The following is a 24,919-nucleotide window of genomic DNA, read 5'->3' as shown; positions in this document are numbered from 1 at the left end:
GCTCCCTTCACTAAGCATCAGCTCGTATAAGTCTATAAGGTTTTTCTGAATTTCACCTGCTCATCATTTCTTATAACACAATAATATTCCATTACATTCATATACCACAACCATTCCCCAATTGATGGGCATCCCCTTAATTTCCAATTCTTTTTCACCATAAAAAGAGCTGATATAAATATTTTTGTACATGTGGGTCCTTTTCCCATTTTTATGATCTCTTTGGCATACAGACGTAGAAGTGGCATTTCTGCATCAAAGGGTATATATGGTTTTGTAGCACTTTAGGAATAGTTCAAAATTACTCTCCAAAAAGGTTGGATCAGTTCACAACTCCACCAACAGTGCATCAGTGTTCCAATTTTCCTGAATCTTCTCCAACGTTTATCATTTTCCTGTTTTGTCATATTAACCAATCTGATAGGTGTGAGGTAGTACCTCAGAGCTGTTTTGATTTGCATTTCTCTAATCAGTAGTGATTTAAAGTATTTTTTCATATAACTATATATAGCTTTAAATTCTTCCTCTGAAAACTGTCTGATCATGTCCTTTGACCATTTATCAATTGAGAAATGCTTTGTATTCTTATCACTTCAACTCATTTCTCTATATATTTTAGAGATGAGGACTTTATCATAGACACTGCCTGTAAAAAATTGTTTCCCAGCTTTTTGCTTCTCTCATAGATTCTTAGTTACATTGACTTTGTGCAAAAACTTTGCAATTCAATGTAATCAAAATCATCCATTTTGCATTTTATAATATTCTCTATCTCTTGCTTGGTAATAAATTCTTTCCTTATCCATAGATCCGATGGGTAAACTATTCCTTGCTCTCCTAATTTGCTTATAGATTCAAACTTTATGGCTTAATTTTGACTTTATCTTCGTGTAGGGTGTCAGATGTTGGTCTATGCCTACTTTCTGCCATACTATTTTCCCGTTTTCCCAACAATTTTTTTGTTAAATAGTGAGTACTTATCCCAGAAGCTGGAATCTTTGGATTTATCAAATAGTAGATTACAATAGTCACTGATTCCTGTGTCTTGAGCACCTCACTTATTCCTCTGATCCACCACTCTATTTCTTAGCTAGCACTGAGCAGTTTAGATGATTTCTGCTTTATAATACAATTGAAGATCTGATATGGCTAGGCCACCTTCCCTTGCATTTCTCTTCATTAACTCCCTTGATATATTTTCTTCCACATGAATTTTGTTACTATTTTTTCTAGCCCTATAAAATCATTTTTGGCAATTTGACTAGTATGGCACCGAATAAGCAAATTAATTAGGTAGAATTGTCATTTTGTTGTATTAGTTCAGCCTAGCCATGAACAACTGATATTTTTCCAATTATTTAGATCTGACTTTATTTGTGTGAAAAGTATTTTGTAATTGTGTTCATATAGTTCCTGGGTTTGTTTTGCTGGTGGACTCCCATATATTTTATAATGTTTACAGTAACTCTACATGGAATTTCTCTTTCTATCTCTGGTTGTTGGCCTTTATTGGTAATATATAGAAATGTCAATGATTTACAAGGATTTATTTTATATCCTACAACTTTGGTAAATTTGTATATTATTTCAAGTAACTTTTTACTTGGTTCTCAAGGGTTCTCTAAGTATGCCATCATATCATCTGCAAAGAGGGATAAGTTTGTTTCTTCTTTTCCTATTCTAATTCCTTCCATTTCTTTTTCTTATTACTAAAGCTAATATTTCTAATACAATATTGAATAAGAGTAGTAATAAGTGACATCCTTGTTTCACCTGCAATCTTACTGGAAATGTATCTAGCTTATCCCCATTTCATATAATGCTTGCTGATGGGTTTAGATAGATGCTACCTATCATCATAAGGAGGATTCCACTTATTCCTATGCTATCTAGTGCTTTTAATAGGAATCGGTGTTGTATTTTGTCTTATGATTTCTGTTACTTTTGTTGTTGATATGGTCAATTATGCTGATAGCTTTTCTAATATTGAACCAGACCTGTATTCCTGATATAAATTCTACCGGTCATAGTGTATTATCCTCAAGATAAGATGCTGTAATCTCTATACTAACATTTTATTTAAAATTCATCAAGGAAGTTTTCTTTCTGTTTTGGTTCTTCCAAGTTTAGGTCTCAGCATCATATTCATATCATAAAAAAAAATTGGTAGGACTCCTTCTTAGCTTATTTTTCTAAATAGTTTGCATGGTGTTGGAATTAATTGTTCTTTAAATGTTTGATAGAATTTACTTGAAAATCCATCTGACCCTGGAAATGTTTTCTTGGTGAATTCATTGATCAGATCACAAGCCTGGCACGGAGGCATAACATGACCATGAAAGGAAACTTCCATATTCCAGACATTTGCTAGAGAACTCTCTGCCAAAAGCAAAACAGCTTGGTTTGTTCTAGTGATAATTTCATCTTTTCAGAGGTGGTAGAATCAAATTTTTTAAAAATTTGTTATTCATATGATCCCATCTTAACAAGTAGAAAATGGTAGCTGGGTTAGAATCGATGGGAAACCTGAGGAGGAGTGACCACTTCTCTGTTAGAAAGGGCAGGAAAAGTCAGATAGTCTGACGTACAACCTAGGTTTTGGGAAAGCAGATCTCAAAGGATTCAGAGTGAAGAAAGGGTGGATTTCACAGACTAATATTCTGTAAGGGACATCAGTCCAGAAGCAATGGGAAATGTTCAAGAACAAAATGGTGAAGAAACAATGGGAAACTATTCCAACGAGAGGAAAAAGTGGGACTTGTCTTAAAAGATCACTGTTAATGCACAGGGAACTCATCAACCGCCTTAGATCCTGCTTCTTCTCCTCTTTCTTCCTATTTTTCTTCCTCCTCTTCCTGATTCTTCTTCTCCTTCTTCTCCTTCTCCTCATTCTTCTTCTCCTCCTTCTTCTCCTTCTCCTTCTTGTTCATCTCATCCTTTTTATTCTTATTCTTATTCTTTGTCTCCTCCTCCTTCTCCTCCTTCTCTTTCTTCTCCTCCTTCTTCTTCTTCTCCTTTTTCTTCTTCTTCTCCTTCACCATCTTCTCCTTCTTCTCCTCCTCCTCTTCCTCCTCCTTCTCCTTCTTTTTTCATATTCTCCTCCTCTTTCTTCTACTCCTCCTTCTTCTCCTCCTCTTCATTATCCTTCCCCTTTCTCTTCTTCTTTCTCTTCTTCTCCTTCTCCTCCTCCTCCTTCTTCTTCTGATTTTGGTAACATACAATAAGACAGTAGTCAGGGGAAGTGACTTGACCAAGGTCACATAAGGATTTGTCAGCAGAGCTTGGATTTGAACCCAGCTCCCTGATTATGGGAACATACAATACCCATAACCAGAATTGAAGAAGCATCTTAGACAAAGGCAAAAATGCCTTTAATTTTTTATAACTGAATCCATGCGCTGGTAACCAAGAACTAAGCTCACATCCAGTATTCTATCACAATGTGAAAATAGAGTGTGGTTCCTGAGCCTGTCCAGGAAAGGATCAGACATGATCCCTGTGGTGGAAAAGGACATCTGGCCAGATGCTTGCAATCCCAGGTGGTAGGAGGTGGGGGTGTAGAGGGAGACAGAAGCTAGCAGATCTCTTAAGGCTCAAAAGTTCCGACTTGCTTTGGGTTATGCTGAAAGGGTTTCTATACTAAGTTTAGCATCAAATGTGGTAGTGGGGTGGTACTAAATGAACTAAGAAAGGGTTGAACTTGCCTAGGTCAGAAAGAGAGCACTTCCAGCCTGAGTGAAAGAGGGAGAACCATTATTTTAGTTTTTTAATTTAATTGTTTTCAGTTTTCAACAATCACTTTCTAAGTTTTAAATTTTCTCTCCCTCCCTCCCCCCTCTCTCTCTGAGATGGTATGGGTTCTACACTTACATTCTTATTAAACATATTTTCACATTAGTTGTGTTGCATAGAAGAATTAAAATGAATGGGAGATACCATGAGAAAACCAAACTAAACCAAAACATAACACAAGAGAAAATAGTCTGCATCATTCTGTGTTCTGATTCCACAGTTCTTTCTCTGGATGTGGATGGCTTTTTGAGAGATAATTTGCCCCATTCCATATCTTCCTTTCTCCTCCCAATATATTTCTCTCTCACTGCTTGATTTCATTTTTTTAAGATATGATCCCATCCTCTTCAATTCCCTCTGTGCACTCTGTCTCTACGTGTGTGTGCGTGTGTGTGTGCGTGTGTGTGTGTGTAATCCCACCCAGTACCCAGATACTGAAAAGTTTCAAGAGTTACAAATATTGTCTTTCCATGTAGGAATGTAAGCAGTCCAACTTTAGTAAGTCCCTTATGACTTCTCTTTGCTGTTCACCTTTTCATGCTTCTCTTCATTCTTGTGTTTGAAAATAAAATTTTCTTTTCAGCTCTGGTCTTTTCATCAAGAATGCTTGAAAGTCCTCTATTTCATTGAAAGACCAATTTTTCCCCTGAAGTATTATACTCAGTTTTGCTGGGTAGGTGATTTTTGGTTTTAGGCCTAGTTCCATTGACTTCTGGAATATCCTATTCCATGCCCTTCGATCCCTTAATGTAGAAGCTGCTAGATCTTGTGTTATCCTGATTGTATTTCCACAATACTTGAATTGTTTCTTTCTAGCTGCTTGCAATATTTTCTCCTTGACCTGGGAACTCTGGAATTTGGCCACAATGTTCCTAGGAGTTTCTCTTTTTGGATCACTTTCAGGTGGTGTTCTGTGGATTCCTTGAATATTTATTTTGCCCTCTGGTTCTAGAATCTCAGGGCAGTTTTCCTTGATAATTTCATGAAAGATGATGTCTAGGCTCTGTTTTTGATCATGGCTTTCAGGTAGGCCCATAATTTTTAAATTGTCTCTCCTGGATCTATTTTCCAGGTCAGTTGTTTTTCCAATGAGATATTTCACATTATCTTCCATTTTTTCATTCTTTTGGTTTTGTTTTGTGATTTCTTGGTTTCTCATAAAGTCATTAGCCTCCATCTGTTCCATTCTAATTTTGAAAGAACTATTTTCTTCAGTGAGCTTTTGAATCTCCTTTTCCATTTGGCTAATTCTGCTTTTGAAAGCATTCTTCTCTTCATTGGCTTTTTGAACCTCTTTTGCCAATTGAGTTAGCCTATTTTTCAAGGTGTTATTTTCTTCAGCATTTTTTTGGGTCTCCTTTAGCAAGGTGCTGACCTGCAGTTCATGCTTTGACTGCATGTCTCTCATTTCTCTTCCCAGCTTTTCCTCCACCTCTCTAACTTGATTTTCAAAATTCTTTTTGAGCTCTTCCATGGCCTGAGCCCATTGAGTGGGCTGGCATACAGAAGCCTTGACTTCTGTGTCTTTCCCTGATGATAAGCATTGTTCTTCCTCATCAGAAAGGAAGGGAGGAAATGTCTGTTCACCAAGAAAGTAACCTTCAGTAGTCTTATTTCTTTTCCCTTTTCTGGGCATTTTCCCAGCCAGTGACTTGACCTCTGAATATTCTCCTTACACCCACTTTGCCTCCTGATCCTCCCAGCCAGCACTTGGGGTCTGAGATTCAAATGCTGCTTCCCAGCCTCAGGGCTTCTGCAGGGGCGGGGCTGCTATTCAGTGTGAGATTAAGTTCAGGTGCTCAGGTGGGGGCAGGGCCGCCTCTCGGGCTCAGTTCCCTCTGGGGGTTTATTCAGAGACCTTCAACAATGGATCCAGGCTCCTGCCTGCTTGGGGAGCCCTGGTCTGCCACTGCCTCAGCTTCTGCCTCCCGAGGGGGCCTGAGTTATGGGGGCACCCCACTCCCCTCTCGACCCACCAAAGAGACCCTCTCACCGACCCCCGTCACCTGTGGGTGGAGGGACCTGCGCAGCCACTGGAGATCCCGTCCCTGAAGCCTGCTCGGGTCTTCTCCTCTCGGTGCCACGGCCCCGGCAGGGCTGGGCTGGGCTCCGCGTCCACAGTGCAACAGACCTTTTGCGAGAGGTTTGCAGGTTCCTCTGGAACAGAAATCTCCTTTGCTCCACTGTTCTGTAGCCTCTGCTGCTCCAGAATTCGCCGTGAGTTACTTTATACAAATGTTCTATGGGTTGTGGGTTCGGAGGTATGTGTATGTGTGTCTTTCTACTCCGCCATCTTGGCTCCGCCCCTGTGGATGGCTTTTTGCCTCAAGAGTCCTTTGGGAATGTTTTAGCTTCTTGCATTGCTGTGAAGGGCTAAGTATATCAGAAAGAGTTCTCACACACTATGACTGTTAATGTGTATAATGTTCTCCTGGTTCTGCTCATTTCACTCTGCATCAGTTCATATGAGTCTTTCCAGTTTTTTCTGAAGTCTGACTTTTCATCATTTCTTATAGCACAATAGTATTCCATTACATTCATATACCACAACTTGTTCAGTCATTCCCCAATTGATGGGCACGCCCTTCATTTACAGTTCTTGGCCACCATGAAAAGACCTGCTATAAATATTTTTGTACATGTCTGTCCTTTTCCCATTTTTATGACATCTTTGGGATACAGCCCTAGAAGGGATATTGCTGGGTCAAAAGGCATGCACATTTTTGTAGCCCTTTGGGCATAGAGAACCATTCTTTTATTTAAAAAAGTGGAAATCAGCATTTCTATTCATACTGAGGTTAAAATATACTTAGTATGTTTTGTTAAGCAGAAAAGGTGAAGAAAGTATTGCTTGACTGTTTTAAATGTCTCTTTCATGGTGGAGATGATGAGACCATGAGCATGAAGAAAGAGAGGGAAAGAGAGAGGGAAGATTCTTTGTTTTGATGAGTTAGCACCATATATGTAGTTTGGATTTCCTGCATATTTTCCTCCCATGCACATCTGTTTGTTCTATGGGCATACAGCTCATTCCTGGAAGACACACAGAAGCATTTATGCTTTGTATGTTCTCCTCTGGGTATTTAATTTCATATGACTCTGACTGTATTTGTCAAACTCCCACGAGGCCCTCCAGCACAGCCGTGCCTATAAGGAAATTGTCTGTGATGAATCAGTGCCCTTCATCTCAGTAGAAGCTGTGTTTCTGATGATTGCCTTCTGAGGTCATTTCCACCATTGAAAGGATGTCAATGTAGTCTAGTTTGTGATGTAGCCCAAAAGGACTGAGCTGGTTGATTCCAAGAGCAAGACTGAAAATAAGTACAAAATCATCCTGAAAAGTTGAGAAAGGACTAAGAAATATAAGACTTTGTCTCCTGAAAGTGTGTGTGCAGGACCAGGACAAAAGGATAAGACTTCTGAAAATTCTCTATTGTTTCCTCCCCTAACCTCTGTGTATTTTTTCCTGTAGCAAATATTAATAAAACCTCTAATGTGCTGGGGAAGAGATAAGTCCAAAAACTTAACTTCAGACTAGATTGTGTACTGGGGAATCCAGACTTGAAAGGACAGGTGGTGATAGTTAAGACTGAGAAGAAGACACAAGTTGAACAGGGTCTTGAGATCTTCTCAAACCCATGAGTCTGTGTCCTCTCTGGTCTCCATTGTGAGAAATGTCCAAGCTGAGGCTTAAGACTATCTGTAGGAGATGCTATAGCAGGTATTTCAATATTGGATAAGAGAACTGACTAGAAGATTCCTAAGGTTCGTTTGAACGGTAAGTCTTGAGATTCTGTAAAGATGTTCACTTCATTCTCAACAGGATCCATGACAAGGCAGTGTCTGCTGCCATCTAGTGGCTTATAAGAGTAGCTAAAAGACATTTTGCTAATTCAAAACCATCCCAAATCAAGTAAGCTCTAGGGTCAAGAAATGTGGCCCAAAAAAGGCTGAGAGAGTCTACTTTTTGCTTTTAGTAGCAGACAGTCTCCCTTCCATCTGCCTAGAGTAGTCCCAAAGCCATTTTTTTAAAATATAGTTGGCAGTTTTGTAGTTGGGCGTCACGTGAACCTAAACAGGTTTGTCCGATTCAGTATTTCTTAAACATTTACAATGTAGCAGGCACTGTATGATAGCATTTGTGGATACAAACACAAAAGCGATTCAGTCCTTACCCTCAAGGTGCTTATGTTTGGGGCGGGGGTGAGGGGCAGGTACGAGACATAGTCAGATAAGTAAATACAAAATACAAGCCAAATGATACCAAGTGGGTACTAACCACTGGACAGATTAGGAAAGTCATCACTAGGAGGAATCCCCTGAGCTATTCCTGGAAATTTGCGAGGGATTCTAAGAGGCAGAGACAAGGCGCATAGAAGTGCATTCTGTGCCAAGTCAGAGGTGGGATGACAGAATGTTGAGACAAGGAGCAGCCAGCACGCCAGTTTGACTAGAAGGAAGAGTTCACAAAGGAGAATATTATGAAATTTCTGGACTTGGGAGCCAAGCTCAAGGCAGTGTAAGGAAACTGGGCCCAAGGCAGAAAATCCAGGGGAAGATGAGTAGATCAGTGTTCTCTTATCTGTAACAGTGATAACTCAACGCAAATAAAGATTTCATAATACTAGATATCCAGAAATGGAAAGAATCTCAAAGATCAATCCCTCTTTTTGTGAATGAGAAAACAAAATCTCACAAAGGGCAAGTGACTTACTCAGGGTCTTATAAATGGAATATGATACAGGGAGGATTTGAAAATAAAGAGCTCTCACAGTAAAACCCATGCTGTTTCCTTGCTACAAATTTGCAGTGTATTGTTCTGCTAAAAGGACTTGATGCCTTCAATGGAATATCTGAGACTTTAATGAGCATAAACTGGGTACCTATTGGATTTGAAAAACGTGATTTTCTGACATTTAAAATAAACCTCATTTATTACAACGGTCTTATTGGTTCTTTTTTGACTAGTGGAGGAGGTGATAGGAAGAGAAAATACATGCTTGTTAAATGAAAAAGTGAGAAACAAAATAAAATAAATATTTGGGTAAGACTACATCTGGAGGTGTCACAAATTAGAAAGAAACTAAATATCAGGAGAAGGTCCAAAGGAAGGAAACCAGAATAATGAAGGGCCTACTATTCTTTCTTTGGGGGGAGACATTTATTTTTTTCTCTTTCAGTTCCATAATTCTTTTCAATCATTCATAAGGTATATCTCTTGAAAACAGAAGAGTCTGATAAAAAATTTGTCACCAATTTTAACAGTTCATCTTTAAGACAGCATAGGAGCACCAAGATACGTTGGACCCTGCCAACCTTTGAGGATATGTTGGCTTCTTCCTTAGCAGAATACAGTGTTGGCATTTTGAGTACTGTCTCAACAGAAAGCCTCGTCTGTTGTGAGTAGCTTGACACATAAAGCTCATAGGAGCATAGATCTAGAGATTCTAGAGATCTCAGAGATCATCTGGTTCAACCCTCCTCGTTCTGCTGAAGGAACTGAGGTCCAAGGAGGATTCATGACTTGTTCAAAGTCATGTAGGTTGTTAGCATCAGAAGAAATACTTGAATCTACATAAGTCCTCCAACCCAAGTCCTCCAGCTCCCACTCATTTTTGCAGCCCACTTACAGAGGCAGGAAAAGGCAAGGTTGACAGAGAAGATGGGGAGGAATGTGGAGTGCAGAACAGGCAAAAAACTAAAGAGATCACCCTTCTACCAGAATTGACCAGATTATACAAAGCCTTCGTTGACAGGCAGAAGAATTTGAAATTCATCCAGTTGACAACAGGGAGAGATTGAAGAATTTTTGAGCAGAGAATTGGCATGACCAGGTCAAGGTGCATGTAATCCCTTTGGCAATTATATGTTTTTTATATCATACATTAGTTATATTGTATATAACTATTTATATAATATATGTGTATATGTATATATATAGTTAATTGTTCCATTCACCCATCAGTGCAGGTGCTCCAGCTACTCTCGTCATTCTGTAAATAGATCATCTACACAACATGGTGCCTTCCTCTATTTCTTTTCATAAAAACATGTTCTAAACTTAGCAACCAGCAGCACAAACATTCAAATGCACAAATGAATAAAGAGCCAGTCCCTAGAAGCACCCATAGCCTTCCGCCAGCTCCAGTTTGTCTTAAAGTTGTGTATATTCCCTTTGATAAGATAATGATGTGAACATCCTGCTTGCCTCAGCATTCCTCCTAGAACTCTTTCTCTTCTATATATTTCCCCAGATTTTGTTATTGTTATTATTTTCTTTTTCATGTTTGCAGTTGGTGTGTTTATTGCTCTAATGATGCTTTGTTCATTCTGAATTACTTTGTTTTATGATGACTGGAGGCAGGGAATGCACATGTTTAAATTTAATCCATATTATAAGCATTTTCTTAATGTTAATGTGTAATCAACAGAACAATAAATCAAGCCTTGATCTGCAGTATTTGCCAGTTTTCAAGGTGCAAATCCTTACATCAAGCTTTTAACAATCCTTCCTATCCTGAAGGAATTGGCTTCTGTACACCCAGGGTGGAGAGGAAGGAACCCTGGATTCCAATACAGGTGCGACCTGGGTTCTACCCTTACAGACTCTGGAGTTTACTACCTGTATGAGCATAGTCTAAATTAGAGTTAGCCTTTCTGTGCCTTCCATTCCTCCTTTGTAACACTGGGATAGGAACACTCACATTATTGGCCCACAGCATTAATATGAGAATTAAAGTAGATGATAAATGTAAGATAGTATGCTAGTTTTTATTGCTATTGACATTCCCCATAGTCCCGTAGTATTCCCTTAGGTTCACATGCCACACTTTGTTTCATCATTCACCGATTGTTGGATGCATGGATGGCTTCCAGTATTTTTGCTCTCATTCATGATGCTACTGTGGCTATTTTTGTATAGATCTTTTTTTCCTGTTGATAACATCCTTAATGTATATATAGTTCCAGGAATGGGATCCTGGGCCAAAAAGTCTAAATGGTTATGTAGTCGTTATTGTATTATTCAATAATAATATTCTGAGAGAGAGAGCTAATAGCTAACATTTATATAGCATCTACAATGTGTCAGGTATGGCTATCACATTTGATAGCCTCATAACAACTCTGAGAGGTAGGTGCTATTATAATCCCCATTTTATATTTGTGGAAAGGCATCACAACCCATGTAACTCAGCACAGCTATGAACTACCAGGGTTCAAAAGAGATTGAGCCTTTACAATTTACCCTGAGCCTAGGAAACTGAAGAAAACTTTTTTTTTCCAAAATATTTTCTTTCCGAAAAGAAAACAACAAAAATCCCACTTAGCTTGCTCTTACAGGAGCTCTTATGGATCCAGAAGAAATGGACACCATCATTATTGCTACTGAAGTTCTCTATTTCTCACTGTGGTACAAACTGAACTTTCTTCCTCATTAAGGAAGAGGAAGGGAATTTCCACCTGGGATTGAGGCAAACCAACACCCAATAGTTCTCCCCTGAATCCAGTTCCACCTTGTCTTGGTAAAGAGTACCCTCCTGAGGACAGAAGCACTGTCTGCTTTTGTGAGTGGACTGCTTAGCATAAGAATAGTAAAATTAAAGGAGCCCTGGGCTGTCTAGGGCCATGGATGAGGATGGTTAGGGAAACAGTAGCTTTCTAAGATCTCTGAGACTGACCTGGGTATTGGGGTTTAATAATTTTAGGTTTTGATGTAATAGGAGCACTCTATAGCAGGAAATCTCTCAGTCTCCTTCTATTTCTAAATCTATTGTCCTAAGATTCCCCCTTTCTTGATTAGGCAAAGAATTTCACTAGTTTGCTGAGTGATTGAATAGCAAAGAACCAAAATCACTAAAATTATTACTCACACTAATAACATACAAGTGACTTGTGATTTCATCTGTGTGGAGAACTCCCAGAGTGTGAAGTCCCTCCACCAAGATGGATCACAATGAATAGATAATAATAACTGACATTTATATGTCACTTTAATTTTGTAAAACATTTGATGGACAGTATCTCCTTTGATATACACAATCTTGTGAGGTAGATTAGAAGCTTACAGATGAGGAAACAGAAACTCAGAGGGCTAAGTAACTGGCCCAGGATCTTACAACTATTAAGCATTGGGGGAGGGGGGATTTGAACCATCATAACTCTAAGCCTAGCCTTATAGCTTCCTGTAACACTTATAATAGCTTATATTTCCTTAACAGCTGGAGTTTGCAATTTAGCTAGATGTATCCAAATCCATCATAGTAACAAATAAATCTATACACAGTAACAATACAGAGGGCAATACCATCCCCAAGCCTTCCTTCTTTTAGGCTTCCCACAAACCAGCTCTATTAAACAAATCACAAACAGGCTCCCTTAAACAAAATGCCCTTCTTTCACTCACAGCCAACTACCTGCTTTCCTGTGTCCTTCAATTCTAACTGCTCTCTAACTAAATTTCCTCTCAGCTCTGCCCTAGCTCTGCCTCTTCCTGTTAAACCCTTCTTGCACCACTTGTTCAGAAAGCTTGTCCAACCACATGTGACTTAAGCAGGTCACATGGGCCTATTAATGGGTGAGAAAGATCTTCAAGCTAAGCAAAAAATACATTATCAGTGCATTGTTGAGCCTATGAAGGACAGCAGTAGGAGATGAAAAGATCATAGAGGACCTCAAATGTCAAGATAAGGAGTTTATACTTTAAGCAACAAGGTCAGTACCAAAGACTTGGGGAATAGAATCCTGACGTGATCATGGGTCACTATAGTTACTCATCATCTAGAGGGCTGGTCTACTGGTGATGAGCCTCCCCACTTGTAGTTAGAAAGCTGGGGGACCACTGGTCAGAGGGATTATCAAGAAGATTCCTGTTCTGGTATTGATTGGACTAAGAGATCATTTCAATCCTTTACTCTTCTGAGATTCTATGATCTTATTTAGGACTAGAAGATTCTCAAGATGAGTATAGCCATATTTGAAACCTGGTTATTGGAACTTGCCATTTTTAGGTGCTATGGGACTATTAAGTGACTGTTCTTTTGAGTCTGACTCCAAGTATAGGTAGCAAGAAAGTTGATCTGAGCCTCGAATACATGATGCCAGTAAGCTGATGAGATGCTGGTATGAATTGTGTAGGTGATCTCAAGGGAAGGGTGGGAGAGCGACTGTTCAGCATGGGCTGAGGTGGGATTCTCCTGACTCAATTTCCCCACTGACACCTGGCAGACTTTAAGCCTGACTGAATGCAAGTGGATAATCTAATCCTGCCTGGAACTGACATGAAGTTGGGGAGATATTGTTTCCCTGCAATGTCCTTACTATTGGTGGCAATTTCCTATAGTCACAAGGTTTGTAAGCTTAATACCAGATCTATTCAATTATAGATTAAGGGTAGGGGAAGATCTGAGGCTGTCTAAAATTAAGCTATTAGGCATAGGACTTTAGACCAACAACAATAAGTTAGGGTCCTTTAATTCTTAGTAATACTGTGGAGACAATTAAGTCAAGAGCTTGTGAAGTTAGCAACATACATATTATTTGTGTCTCAGTTGGTTAATGTTTAAAAAAACTTCAAAAGAAAAAAAAGATGAATATAGACAGTCCTTGCTTTAGAGTCAAGAATGTGGGTTCAAATACCATTTTGAATACTGCCTGTGTGACCTTGGGCATGTTGTTGATTCTGCCATTTGTAAAATATGGGCATGGGACTCAATGAACTCCAATTTCATTTCAGTCTTTGATGCTACCTTCAGAACAAAGGTTGCTATATTTGAATTCACTGACTTGTGTGCACCCACAGAGTTTGGGCTAAAGAGCCCATAGCTATCTTCTGGCTTCATCCTTCCTTTGGCAGATGGGGAGCCTGAGTCAGAGAGATCAAGAGACTTGCCCCAGATCATACGCATAATAAATAACACATCACACCTATGGCATAATTTCCGGTTTAAAAAGCACTTTCCTTACAATTCTGTGAAATGGATGTCCAAGGATTAGAAAGACCAGGAGGGGAGAGGAAAGAGTGTTATTAGACTTGGAGGCAGGAAAGACCGAAGTTCAAATCCCAGCTCTGACACTTACTAGCTGGGTAATCATGAGCAAGTCATTGACTTTCTTTGAGATGCTTCTTGTACTTGGAATGGAAAAGATCTGTCCACCACATTGGGAAGAGTAGTGGCTTTGGAGGCAGAGTACCAGCCTCCTCCCCACCCCCAATAAAAGTAGAGATAATAATATTTGTTACCCCTGTACAGCACTGCAATGAGCAGGAAAAGAGCTAATGTGTGAAACATGATTTGAAAATTTTGAGACAACATAAATGCAAATGATTCTCACCTCCTATTCTGTCTCTGTCTCTGCCTCTCAGGTCCATCTTCCCCTCCTACACAGTAGCAAAAACCTTATTAAAGATTAATCTGTGGCCAGGTTAGATGCCAGGCTCAGTCTGTGGCCACATTAAGGGTCAGTCTGTGGTCAAGGCCCTAAACCAGTCTGAGAAGAACTAGGCAGAACCAGATTCCTCGTTCGCTGCAGGAACCCCCTTCTCCTTCCCCTGATGCTGTCTGGGAGTACTTGTACTTTGTTCAAAGGGAGGAGGATTCAGAGAACCAGCTGGGAAGAATGGTTCAAACACATTTTTATTTTGATATCATTTGTGAATAAATAAATACATAAAGCATACCCAGCATCTATGGAGTCCAATTAAACAGAGGGAAACAAGGAGGTAAGGAGTTAGGGAGAGAGGGAGGGAGAAAGGGAAGGAAGAGAGGGAGGGAGCAGCAATAAGGATGCTCAGATTGATGGACAGATGAACTAGGGTGAGACTAGAGAGGCTTAAGCCACAGGTAGTAGAAGGAAGATACCTAGCACAGGGCTACTCAACACATATGCTCCAGAACCTGATATTCACATGCAGCATGATATGTTCATCCAGTCAGGGACAGGGGAGGAGGAAGGGAGCTGGGTCCAAGAAGGCATCTGCTCTGGGAGAAGGAGATGAGTGGGGGAGGGAGGGAGAAGGTTAGTGTCAGCTACTGGCTCCACAATCTTTGGCCTGGCTCCAGGATGGTTCTCCGACTAGTCTCCACTGCCCTCAACCTCAAGGGAAGAAAAATAAGGCACACAGTAAACACAGAGACACACTGTAATAACCTGTCCCATTCTCACTGCCCCCAAACATAATACCAAGCCATACACTTCCTATACAAACATGGCAGGAAGTCAGATCTGCCATTGGTAGGACACTCACTGTGAGTTGTATCTCCAGTGGTGGTGATGAACCCAAAACAGCTCTCTTACTCATTCCCTCTAGTAACTTGGGGCATATGTTGTTTTAGAGTTAGCTGGTAAGATTAAGAGCTGGTCTGTGGCTAGCACTGGGTTGTAATCTGAGGCAAGGGTCAGAGGTCAGTTTGTAATCAGGTTTTAGGTCAGTCTCCAACCAGGTAAAAGGCTCAGCCTTCAGTCAGTATTAGAGGGTCAGACTGTGGCCAGAATGAGGTGTCAGTCTATGACTAATATTAGGGCTCATTCTCTATTATTAGGGCTCATTCTGGATTTGGGGATCAAAGGATCAACGGCTGGAGTCTGGGGTCAATCTGTAGTCCATTCCATTTGCTCAAGAGCACTCTACATTAGGTAAGCCACCAACCAGTCCTCATCCAAATTCTAGGCCTAAGGCACGGAGACCTTGGAAAATAATTAGGGCAGGTAAAGGAGGCAGGGGTAGGAAAGGAGATTAGAATACAGTGGATAGAGGGCTAGGCCTGAAGTCATGAAGACTCATCTTCCTGAGTTCAAATCTGGCAAGTCATGTTTTTAAACCTTGTTTGCCCCAATTTCTTCATCTATAAAATGAGCTGGAGTAGGAAATGGCAAACCATTCCAATATCTTTGCCAGGAAAACCCCAAATAGGTTCGCAGAGTCAGACATGACTGAAATGACTGAACAACATTAAGAAACTCCTCATAGAGAACATGCAGCAAGAGAATGAAGTAGGGGAAGGGAGGTTGAGTAGGGCCCATGGGGGAAGTCTTCCAGTTTCTTCTCTCACTAATGATGTTTTCTCCAAGTCCAAGAGGCTGAAAGTTAGAAAATCCTAGAGAACAGACAGAAAACCTGTAGAGCCCTGAGAAGTGGGGGAGGGAAGCATCCAAATCCTTTACCTCCTCAGTAACTTCCCCTGGCTGGTCTTCTGGGGCCCCAGGCTCAGGTGGAGCTGAATGCACCAAATCCTCCTAGGGGAAACAAAAGGTGCAGCTGGTTAGAAGGGTTAGGGCAGGAGCCCAGAGGGGTTCAACAGTGGAGGCAGAGGCACAGGGGACAGGGAATGTGTATGTAAGCACGACAAAGAGTAGGGGAGATTGAGAGTGGGGTAAAGGATGATGGGAAAGGGAAAGCAGAGACAGAAAGGAAGGGCTAGAAGGAAGAAGGGAGGCAGGAAGAGACAGAGACAAAAGGAGAGAGGAAGGGAAGGAGAGAAGGAGAAGGGTGAGACAGAAGCAATAAAAGAGTGAGGGAGGGTACATGGAAAGAGGGAGAAAGGGAAAGAGAGGGAGAGGAGCGCATATACTGTGTCTCTGTGACAGATATAATCCCCAGTCTCCTGCTCCACAGGCATCCACTTATTAAAAGCAAATGGAAATGAATTGAACAGGATGTCCCCAGTTCATTTCTCCTGAGCAGCCAGCCCTGTCCAGTATTTTCTGTACCTATTAGAATTGTAGAACATCAAACAGACTTGAGAGGCCAGCTAGTCCAACAGAGTCCTCATCAGGCATGCCCACTGTACTGTCCCTGACAAATGGGCACCCAACTTACGGAGATGTCCAGTAACAGCCAATCGCCCCCTCAATAGAGCCTGTACCACTCTGGGAAGCCTCTGGTTTTCAGCAAACTTCCCCAACATCTAAACCCTTGTCCCCAAAGTTGCCACCCAATGCTCACAGCTCTACAGGAAGGGGTGGGGTGGGGGAAGATTAGGAAAGTTGGTCCCAGACAGCATTTATCTCTACTGAGGGGTGACCAATGAGATGTGTGAATGAAGGGTAGGAAATGGCCCCTCGGAATTGTTGGTTCTATAGAACAATAACTCTTTGTTCTTTCAAGTCTTGGACTTTCTACTTTATACTTGCAGTCTTGGAATTTTGATGTACACATCTAGGATCCTAGGATTGATTGTCCTGGCTTCAGACCCATTTTCCAGATAAGGAAACTAAGGAACAACCCTTAGGAGGGCCTGGGATAACTACAAAAAATGTAATGCAAATGAACTGGCAGTTTGGGGACAGTCAACTAAGTGGCACAATGAATAGTGTTGAATTTGGGGTCTAGAAGACCTGAGTTCCAATTCTGCTTCAAACACTTACTAGCCACAAGACAAGTTATTTCACCTCTCTCAGGTATAGTTTATTTATCTGAAAAATGGGGCTAATAATAGCACCTGTCTCCCAGGGTTGTTGTATGGATCAATTGAGATAATATTTCTCAAGTGCTTTGCAAACCTTAAAATCATATGTAAGTTTGAGTTATTATAATTCTTATTAATTGGGGTAGATGGCCCCATTGTTGACCCAACAGGTGTCAAGGGAAGAGGTGTTCCCCTGAACGCTGACCTCCCACCTCCCAGCCCAGGATTATGTCTTTGGGCAAATATCGGTGGTTATTCATTCACTAGAAAGTGTGCTTGATCCCAAGCTAGATATCTCCTCTGGGAGTTCATTAGTCCAGTCTCTTGCCCAGGAGTCCCCAGCTGAGACTCACTACTAGCCTTCGAGTGTCTCTCATCAAGCGCAGCCCAGCCAGGAGGGTTTCCCTTGGGCAGCACTGTCTGTGTCTGCAACTAGGGCACCAATGCCTTGGAATGAGGCATTCTCTGTGTCCCTGGTGGCATCACAATGCCCAGGCACACGGCCAAGGGAGAACGTGCAGAAAGAGCTCTCCCCTGGGCCCCAGACTCCCTCACCAGTCCCAGATTCACGCAGCCACAGTTGAATGGTGCCCACCGGAGAGCAAACACCAATCATCAATATTTACATAACACTTTAAAATTTGTAAAGAGCTATTCCTACATTATTTCCTTTGTGCCTCATAGAATCCTGGGAAGCAAGAACTGTGGGCGGAGTTATCCCACTTTTACAGATGAAGAAACTGAGGTTCAGATTGGTTAGGACTTCCCCAGGCTCCCATAGTCTGTTGAACAACAGTCCAGTGTAATAGGATGGGCGTGGATGGGGAGTCACAAGATCTTGGCTCTTGTCAGCCTAATCTCAACCCACGCTGTGCCTCCTTCACCAAGGAATGGGGAAGATAATGATTTGTAAACAGCTCTTGGAGTCAGGACTGCATTTCTGAGTCCCAGATGAGACTCTTACTAACTGAAGAGACCCCACTCAAATTACTTAAATCTCTGTGAGTTTCAGGTTACCCATCTGTAGAATGGGGATAAACATGTTCGCTAACGATGTCAAAGTGTTGTGTTAAGGAAACTACTTAGGAAATGCTAACAACTTGCAGAAATGTAAGCCCTTATAATTCTGTCCTATCTGACCCTAGGTTCCTTTCCCAAGGAAAAATTGCCTCTAAAATGTCTTATGGGATAGGGTCCCTTGCTAGAACCAAATGCTGTCTGTTTGGGTTTTTTCCCCCAAGACATATCAAACAGGTTATTAGATCTAAGAAATATCATGGACTTCAGCAAAGCATCTGATAATCTCTCCCGTCTTGGGCAGAGGAAGAGGAAGGGAATATTCATTTACTAAGCATCTACTATTGACGTGACATTGGAGTATCTATAACATAATTTTAGACTTGAAGCTCAGAGAGACAGACCATAGATTTAGATTTCAAGGTCATTGAGGCCATCCTCATCATTTTACACATGAGGATACTGAGGTACAGAGAGGTTAAGAGATTTTTGTAGTTATATAGCTGATAAGTGTCTGGGATGGGATTGGAACCTACGTCTCCTGACTCCAAGCCCCCAATAACAAACTCCTCTCTAATGAAATCTTTGGGTGCATTACACAAGCTCAGTATCCTGCATGAGGGAAGGAACAGCCCTAGAGTATTTTTCCCTGATCAGGCCAACCTTAGCGAACTGTGTTCAGTCTTGAATCCCACCTTTTTGAAGGGATGTTGGTGAGCTAGAGCCTTTCAGAGAAAGATGACCAGGGTGAGGAGAGGACATTGGTTGAACAAAATTGAAATGGTTAGCCTAGAGAAGAATATGTTTGGGGCGGAGGGAGTTCCCCATCACTAGAAGTCTTCAAGTGGGGTAACCATTTGTTGGGGATATTGTAAAAAGGATTCCTGCTGCAAAATTCTGATTCCAATTTTCTATGAAAAATTCTTACCAAGTTCTTATTTTTACAGCCTAATGAATATAGTGATCTCTGCTCTTAAGGATTAAGAGTTACCCCACCACTTTTCACAGGCTACCAATCCAGGCTTCAACACTCACTAATTATGTTACCATCTAATGTCCCTGGGCTTCAGATGTCAAATAAGAAGGTTGGACCCAACGACCTCTGTGAACCCTTCCACCTCCATGTTTATGTTCCTGTGACTGAGAGTTAATGCACCTGGGTTCTAGTCCTGCCTTTGAATTTGACAAACTGCCTCAGTTTCCCCAGAAGCACAATGAAGATAATAATCTCTATCCTTGTTACTGCTTAAACAGGTCAGGTGTGAGGCTCAAAGGGATAGTAGGCTCATAGCCCAGGGTCAGAGAGGCAGTTTATGACAGAGCCAAGACTGAAACTAATGATTTGGGAAAGGCTTTGAAAAAAAGGCAAATATGGTCCTAGTTCAAGGAACCCTGAACTGCTCAGCCAAGTGGCTGTGGGAAAAAGCTACTTTCCCTCTCTGAAACTCAGTTTACTCACCTGTAAAATGGGGATGAAGCATCCTTATATTATTATCTACTTGGCAGGGCTGTTGTAAAGAAAAGTACTTTGCTAGTCTGAGAGCACTGGAGATATGGAGGTTATTTCCCTCATTCTTGAGCTTTATACACCCAGCCTTTGGTCAGAAGCCCCTTGGAGTTTGCTGGGAGCCTCAGGGACTAACAGTATCCCTGAAATATTAAGCAAGGACAACTCACCTTCCGAACGATGCCAGTGGTCACCACAATGTTTTCAGCCTCCTCCACCGTTTTGCTGGCCACAGTATTTACGCTGGCAACCATGGCATCGCTTACCATATTGGCCTGTTCTTTGGTCTTTTCCGCAACTTGTTGGGGGAAAACAGAAAACATTTTTTCTCTGGATTCAGTTTTTTTTCTTTCCTGACCCCTCCCTCCTTTAAGGTAAGGTTGTTTCATGTTCCCAAAGGGTCCCTCCTCACTATGCAGTAAGTAGGCCTTGGTATGGTCACTTGGACACTGAATTCTGTCTTTAACCCCACAGGAATGAAGGCAGAGAGGGATATTCCAAGATTCAGATATCCAAATACAGTTTTTCCACACCCATTTTCACTTCCTTTCCCCTGAATCACAGGCTCTAATGGCTCAGGATCTACTCCACCCAATGTATTCAGGGGAGTAAGGAAGGAGGTGGTGCCAAGGAGAGAGACAGAGACAGAGAGAAAGAAAGAGAAACAGAGACAGACACACAGACAGAGAAGAAAAGAAAGAAGGAAGGAAGGAAGGAAGGAAGGAAGGAAGGAAGGAAGGAAGGAAGGAAGGGAGAAAGAGAGAGAGAAAGAAAGAAAGAAAGAGAAAGAAAGAAAGAAGAGAAAGAAAGAAAGAAAGAAAGAAAGAAAGAAAGGAAGGAAGGAAGGAAGGAAGGAAGGAAGGAAGGAAGGAAGGAAGGAAGGAAGGAAGGAAGGAAGGAAGGAGGAAAGAAGGAAGGAAGGAAGGAAGGAAGGAAAGAAAGAAAGAAAGAAAGAAAGAAAGAAAGAAAGAAAGAAAGAAAGAAAGAAAGGAAGGAAGGAAGGAAGGAAGGAAGGAAGGAAGGAAGGAAGGAAGGAAGGAAGGAAGGAAGGAAGGAAGGAAGGAAGGAAGGAAGGAAGGAAGGAAGTTACAGATATTCAGTCTTTCCCACGCCCTTTCTGGGGGAAGAGTTCACACAAATGGAGCTGTGCCTCATACAGGGTTGGTTTTTAAGGGGACTGCCTTGGGAGTATTAGCCTTCAAATAAAGTAGAATCATGGGGAGTCATCACCTATCTCCCCAGGACGTGAGATCCTAGTCAGGCCAAAATGATAGTGAATGTGACAAGAAGGAGAGTGTTCCAGGGCAGAAAGACAAGTTTGAGTGCTCATTCTGGGACCTGATATCTGAAGGATTCTGGGGAATTTGGATTCTAAGAAGGCAGCTTTGTAAAGAGAATCCCAAGAACTCTCTCAGCCCCTAGAGTCACAGGTAGTCACTACTCCTTACCTGAGGTCACACTCTGTACCACACCTTCTTTAGTTTTTGTCCCTGTGAAGGAAACAAAACCCACATCAGTTCCCAGAACAACTCAGCCATGCTATGAGCTCTTGGCTTGGTCTCTTCCTCTCACTACCCTAAGGCATCTTCTGGGTTCAAAGGATAGGGGAGAAGAATATAATACAGGTGAATGGAGGGCTTCTGACACAAGGAGTGAACCTCTTGCTCAGGTTTAGGCAGTAAAGAGAAGGAAAGGCCCAAGGAGACAGAGGTGGAAAAATTGGCAAGATGAGCACACATTAGAGGGATGCAGAGTTAGAAATAGGGATAGGGAAATGGAAGATGGAGGTTATGAATGGTGACAGAAGAATGGAAAGGGGCAGAGAGTGGGGGAAGAAGAGGACAGAATCTGTGGGACAGAGGAATAAATAACAGAAAGGTGAGTGATGGACAAAGAATGGAAAAATAAGACAAAAGACAAACATCCAGGGGAACAGGACAAGGAGAAGAGAAACAGAAAACGGCAGTAGAGTGCAGACAAAGGGAGAAACAGGGAGACAGAAGGTGGAGGGGAGAAAGCCAGGAGAAGATGAGGTGGTGGTGGGATGGGGTGGAAAACAATGGATAGGGTGACAGAAATGGAAAGAAAGGGTTAACGAGAGAAGATGGAGGAGATACAGAGGGAACATTCCTTCTATCCCAAGCCTGGCCCCTCCTCTTTAGCCCTCAGAAGTCATTCAGGGAGGGAATAACCAAAACTAGTTTTCTGTTGGGGTCATGGGAAGAGTGATGTGTTTTAGGGGACAGACACCTGCCTCCTTCAATGTATGTTCTTATTCATTTATTAGAGGAAGTCCAGACTACATCAAAGAGCTCTTTCCTTCCATGTCTGGAGGAACCCAAAAGGACAGGATTGGACAGGATGGAAGAGTCTGAACACAGAAGAGGAGGGCAGGATAACCAGTTCAGGGCACAACTTCCTCCTGGTCATTCTCCCCCCACAAGACAAATTGGATACTAACTCTCCCCCAAGAATCTCATGTCACCCTCCCCTGGATCCCTCCCTTGAATTGCTCTCGCCCTAGCCCTGGGCTCTTCCTAGACTCTTTCTTGGTTTGGGACCTGTTACAGAGGGCTAGATGGACTGTCACTGTCTAGTCCCCTGAGCTCAAGAGAACCCCTGTCTTCTCCTGCTCCCACCTAGAGCCATCATTGAGTATCATCAAAGTGCCACAGTGAAGAGACCACTAGGCTGGGGGTCAGAAGAACTGGTTTTGGGTCCCAGCTCTCTCATTCACAAGCTGGACAGCTTTGGGAAGGTCATTTACCCAATCTCAGTTTCTTGTGGGAGAAAGAGGGCGGTGTTTGACCTAAGATCCCTTACCAAGTTTGATTCTATGAATCCATCTCTGACTACAGGGTCTTCCAGATCTTGCCTGCTAGCATGACTTGAAGCAGGGGCCTGGACTAAATGAACTCTGTATAGTGAGTAGACATGAAAAAATCAGCTCCTGAAGACCTCTGTGCTAAACAAGATTTGAGAATAGAGGAGGAGCTGAGTTATAAAGCCAGCTTTCATCTCATAGCTGTGTAGGAAGCTGAGATTTCTGTGGCAGGCTGGACAGAGACACCTTGGAATGAGGATAATTAAGGGGGTGAGGAGAGGGGGGAATCAGTGGCAGCACCTCCATCCCCTCGCTCTTCTCAGTCTCCAGTTCTGACCATTCCTGATGACCATTCCCTCCCTCCTCCATCTCCCCCAGGCCTTGAAAGCAGCAGATGAGTCCCCAAGTTATCGGAAAGTCAGGCCTGCCTTCCCTGGGGAAGCAGCAGGTGCCGGGTATGAGCCAGGAAGGGGGGGAGGGACACAGGGCAGTCTGCACATGTCTGCATTTGTCGGTCCCTAGAGGCCCCTCAGTCACAGGCCAGTCTGTGAGGTCACAGCCATGCTTCAATCCTCCAGACAAAGCCAGGTTCAAGGTAAGCAAGTCACTGCCCCCAGGAAACATCTCAAAGGAAAAGACCCAGACACCAGAAGCAACAATGGTCATAATAACAAGAGGCCAGTAAGGAAGAGAGTGCAAGCACCAATACCTAGATTTTATAGATGAAGAACCTGAGGCTCTGAGGCCCCATAACTGGGATTTGGACCCAAAGGTCTTTTAACTCTGAGTTCAAGACTCTTACCCATCCAATTGTGTTTCATCTGTGGCCTCCTTAAGCCTGGGGAGCCCCCATTTTCCCCTCCTCCAAGCAATGGGTCCAGACGGCAAAGCTAAGGCCAGGGCACATAAACCTCAGCTGGCGGAGAGAGCAGGAGAGAGCTAGGGCTCTCCATCATTGGGCAGAATGTATATGTCACAATGGTCACCCGCTCCTAGCACTCCCCAGTACAGGTGTGGACCACGCACACAAGCAGACACATCATCGGTGTTGTGGCTGGTGAATGCCTTCTGGGGGCTCCAGGCCTCTGGGCAACGGGCGACCTGCACATCCATCAGTGTCCACTCAGGGACACTCCAGCAGCCAGGGAGACTGTAGGGTGTGGCCCTGTTGGCAAAAAGCCTGGTTTTCTCCTGAGCTCTCTGTAGCCTACACACGTCCTCCTCCCTCTCAAACCTGTCCCAGTTTCTCTGTCCCTTCCCCATGGAACGTCTGGCCTGCAGGGAAATCCACAGAAGCCTTGATTGAGCAAAAGTTAGGTTGGGGGAGAGAGTCAGGGAAAATGAGTCCTAACTGTGGTGGCCCAGGGAAGTCACAGGCTTCCAAGTCAGTGAGGTCATAGGTCAGGCAGCATCAGCACCACCTCCCTTATTAATTCCACAGCAACGGGGGTCTTTCATGGAGCAGAGATTCCACATAACTGGCACAGAGAGCTGAAGCTGTTATTCAGTCTTATGGGGACAGGGCTGCGGAAGGAGTGGGGAGGACCCCCAGCAGCTGTGGAATCACCCCCCCCCCACCCAGCAAGTATATCTAAGAACCCCCAAGTTATGAGGAGGAGAGAATCCAGTGGTCACCACTTTTGAAGCCCATCCTGAACTGAGGAGGGGGGCTGCCCAGGCCTTGCACTCCATCTGGGCTCCCCCAATACCAAGGCTGAGTGCCACTCGGACTCCCAACTTACCCACATACATCACCCCCTCCTTGGTCTTTTCAGCTGCCTCAGTGACTCCCTGCTTGGTCTTCTCCACAGCCCCCACCACGCCCTCCTTAGCGATGGAGAAACCTTTCTTAAAGACATCCATGGTGGCTGAGTGCAGAGGGCTCCGGGGGCCAAGGTCTGGTACAGTTGAACAGACTCGATACTCCCGATCCCTCTGCTTGAGGCTGCTTGAGTGAGTGGGATTGCTGCCGCCTCTATGCTTGGTTCCCCTGCGGGTGACCGGTTAGCTCCCTCTCTGCCTGGCTGTCTTATTGACAAAGTGCACTGCGGTGGAGCCAATGCCAGCAGTCAGGCGGTGCTGAAATATTAATGCTCCAGTCCCGCTGAGTGGGGAGCGGAGCAGAGACGAGAAGAAAGGAGAGCGGCTGGCTCCTCGCCAGCCTGTGGCAGCTGCAGTGTTCTCATTATGTCCTCCAAGGGCACACTATCCTGGAAGGAGGATGGGGGTCCTGAGATTCCCCAGGAATAACGGTGACACGGAGACTGGGGGCAGCTGGCCTGGTGTCTCTGAGGGCCCTGCCTCAAGTTAGCCTGCTCTTGGCTTCACTTTTCCTGTTTCCTCTATCCCACACTTTGGTGTCCCCACCCCGGT

At 43.0% G+C, this 24,919-nt stretch overlaps 1 protein-coding gene and 1 long non-coding RNA gene across 2 annotated transcripts; one reads left to right on the top strand and one right to left on the bottom strand.

Moving 5' to 3' along the window:
- Positions 1–12,421: 12,421 nt before the first annotated feature.
- On the top strand, positions 12,422–24,294 carry LOC140517371 (uncharacterized). Its single transcript, XR_011971565.1, has 3 exons — positions 12,422–12,504; positions 15,333–15,426; positions 22,010–24,294. It is a non-coding gene; the product is annotated as an uncharacterized lncRNA (long non-coding RNA).
- On the bottom strand, positions 14,409–24,413 carry SNCG (synuclein gamma). Its single transcript, XM_072628566.1, has 5 exons — positions 24,289–24,413; positions 21,171–21,212; positions 19,893–20,020; positions 15,955–16,026; positions 14,409–14,886 (listed from the first exon to the last, which is right to left on the bottom strand). Exons 1-5 carry the CDS (start codon positions 24,407–24,409, stop codon positions 14,866–14,868), a joined length of 384 nt encoding a protein of 127 aa, XP_072484667.1. The 5' UTR covers positions 24,410–24,413; the 3' UTR covers positions 14,409–14,865.
- Positions 24,414–24,919: the final 506 nt, after the last annotated feature.

Source organism: Notamacropus eugenii, chromosome 1 (genome assembly GCF_028372415.1).
Source record: "Notamacropus eugenii isolate mMacEug1 chromosome 1, mMacEug1.pri_v2, whole genome shotgun sequence".
Classification (NCBI taxonomy): Eukaryota; Metazoa; Chordata; class Mammalia; order Diprotodontia; family Macropodidae; genus Notamacropus; species Notamacropus eugenii.
Note: the sequence above shows the minus strand (reverse complement) of the source record. Positions and strands in the feature narration are given on the sequence as shown.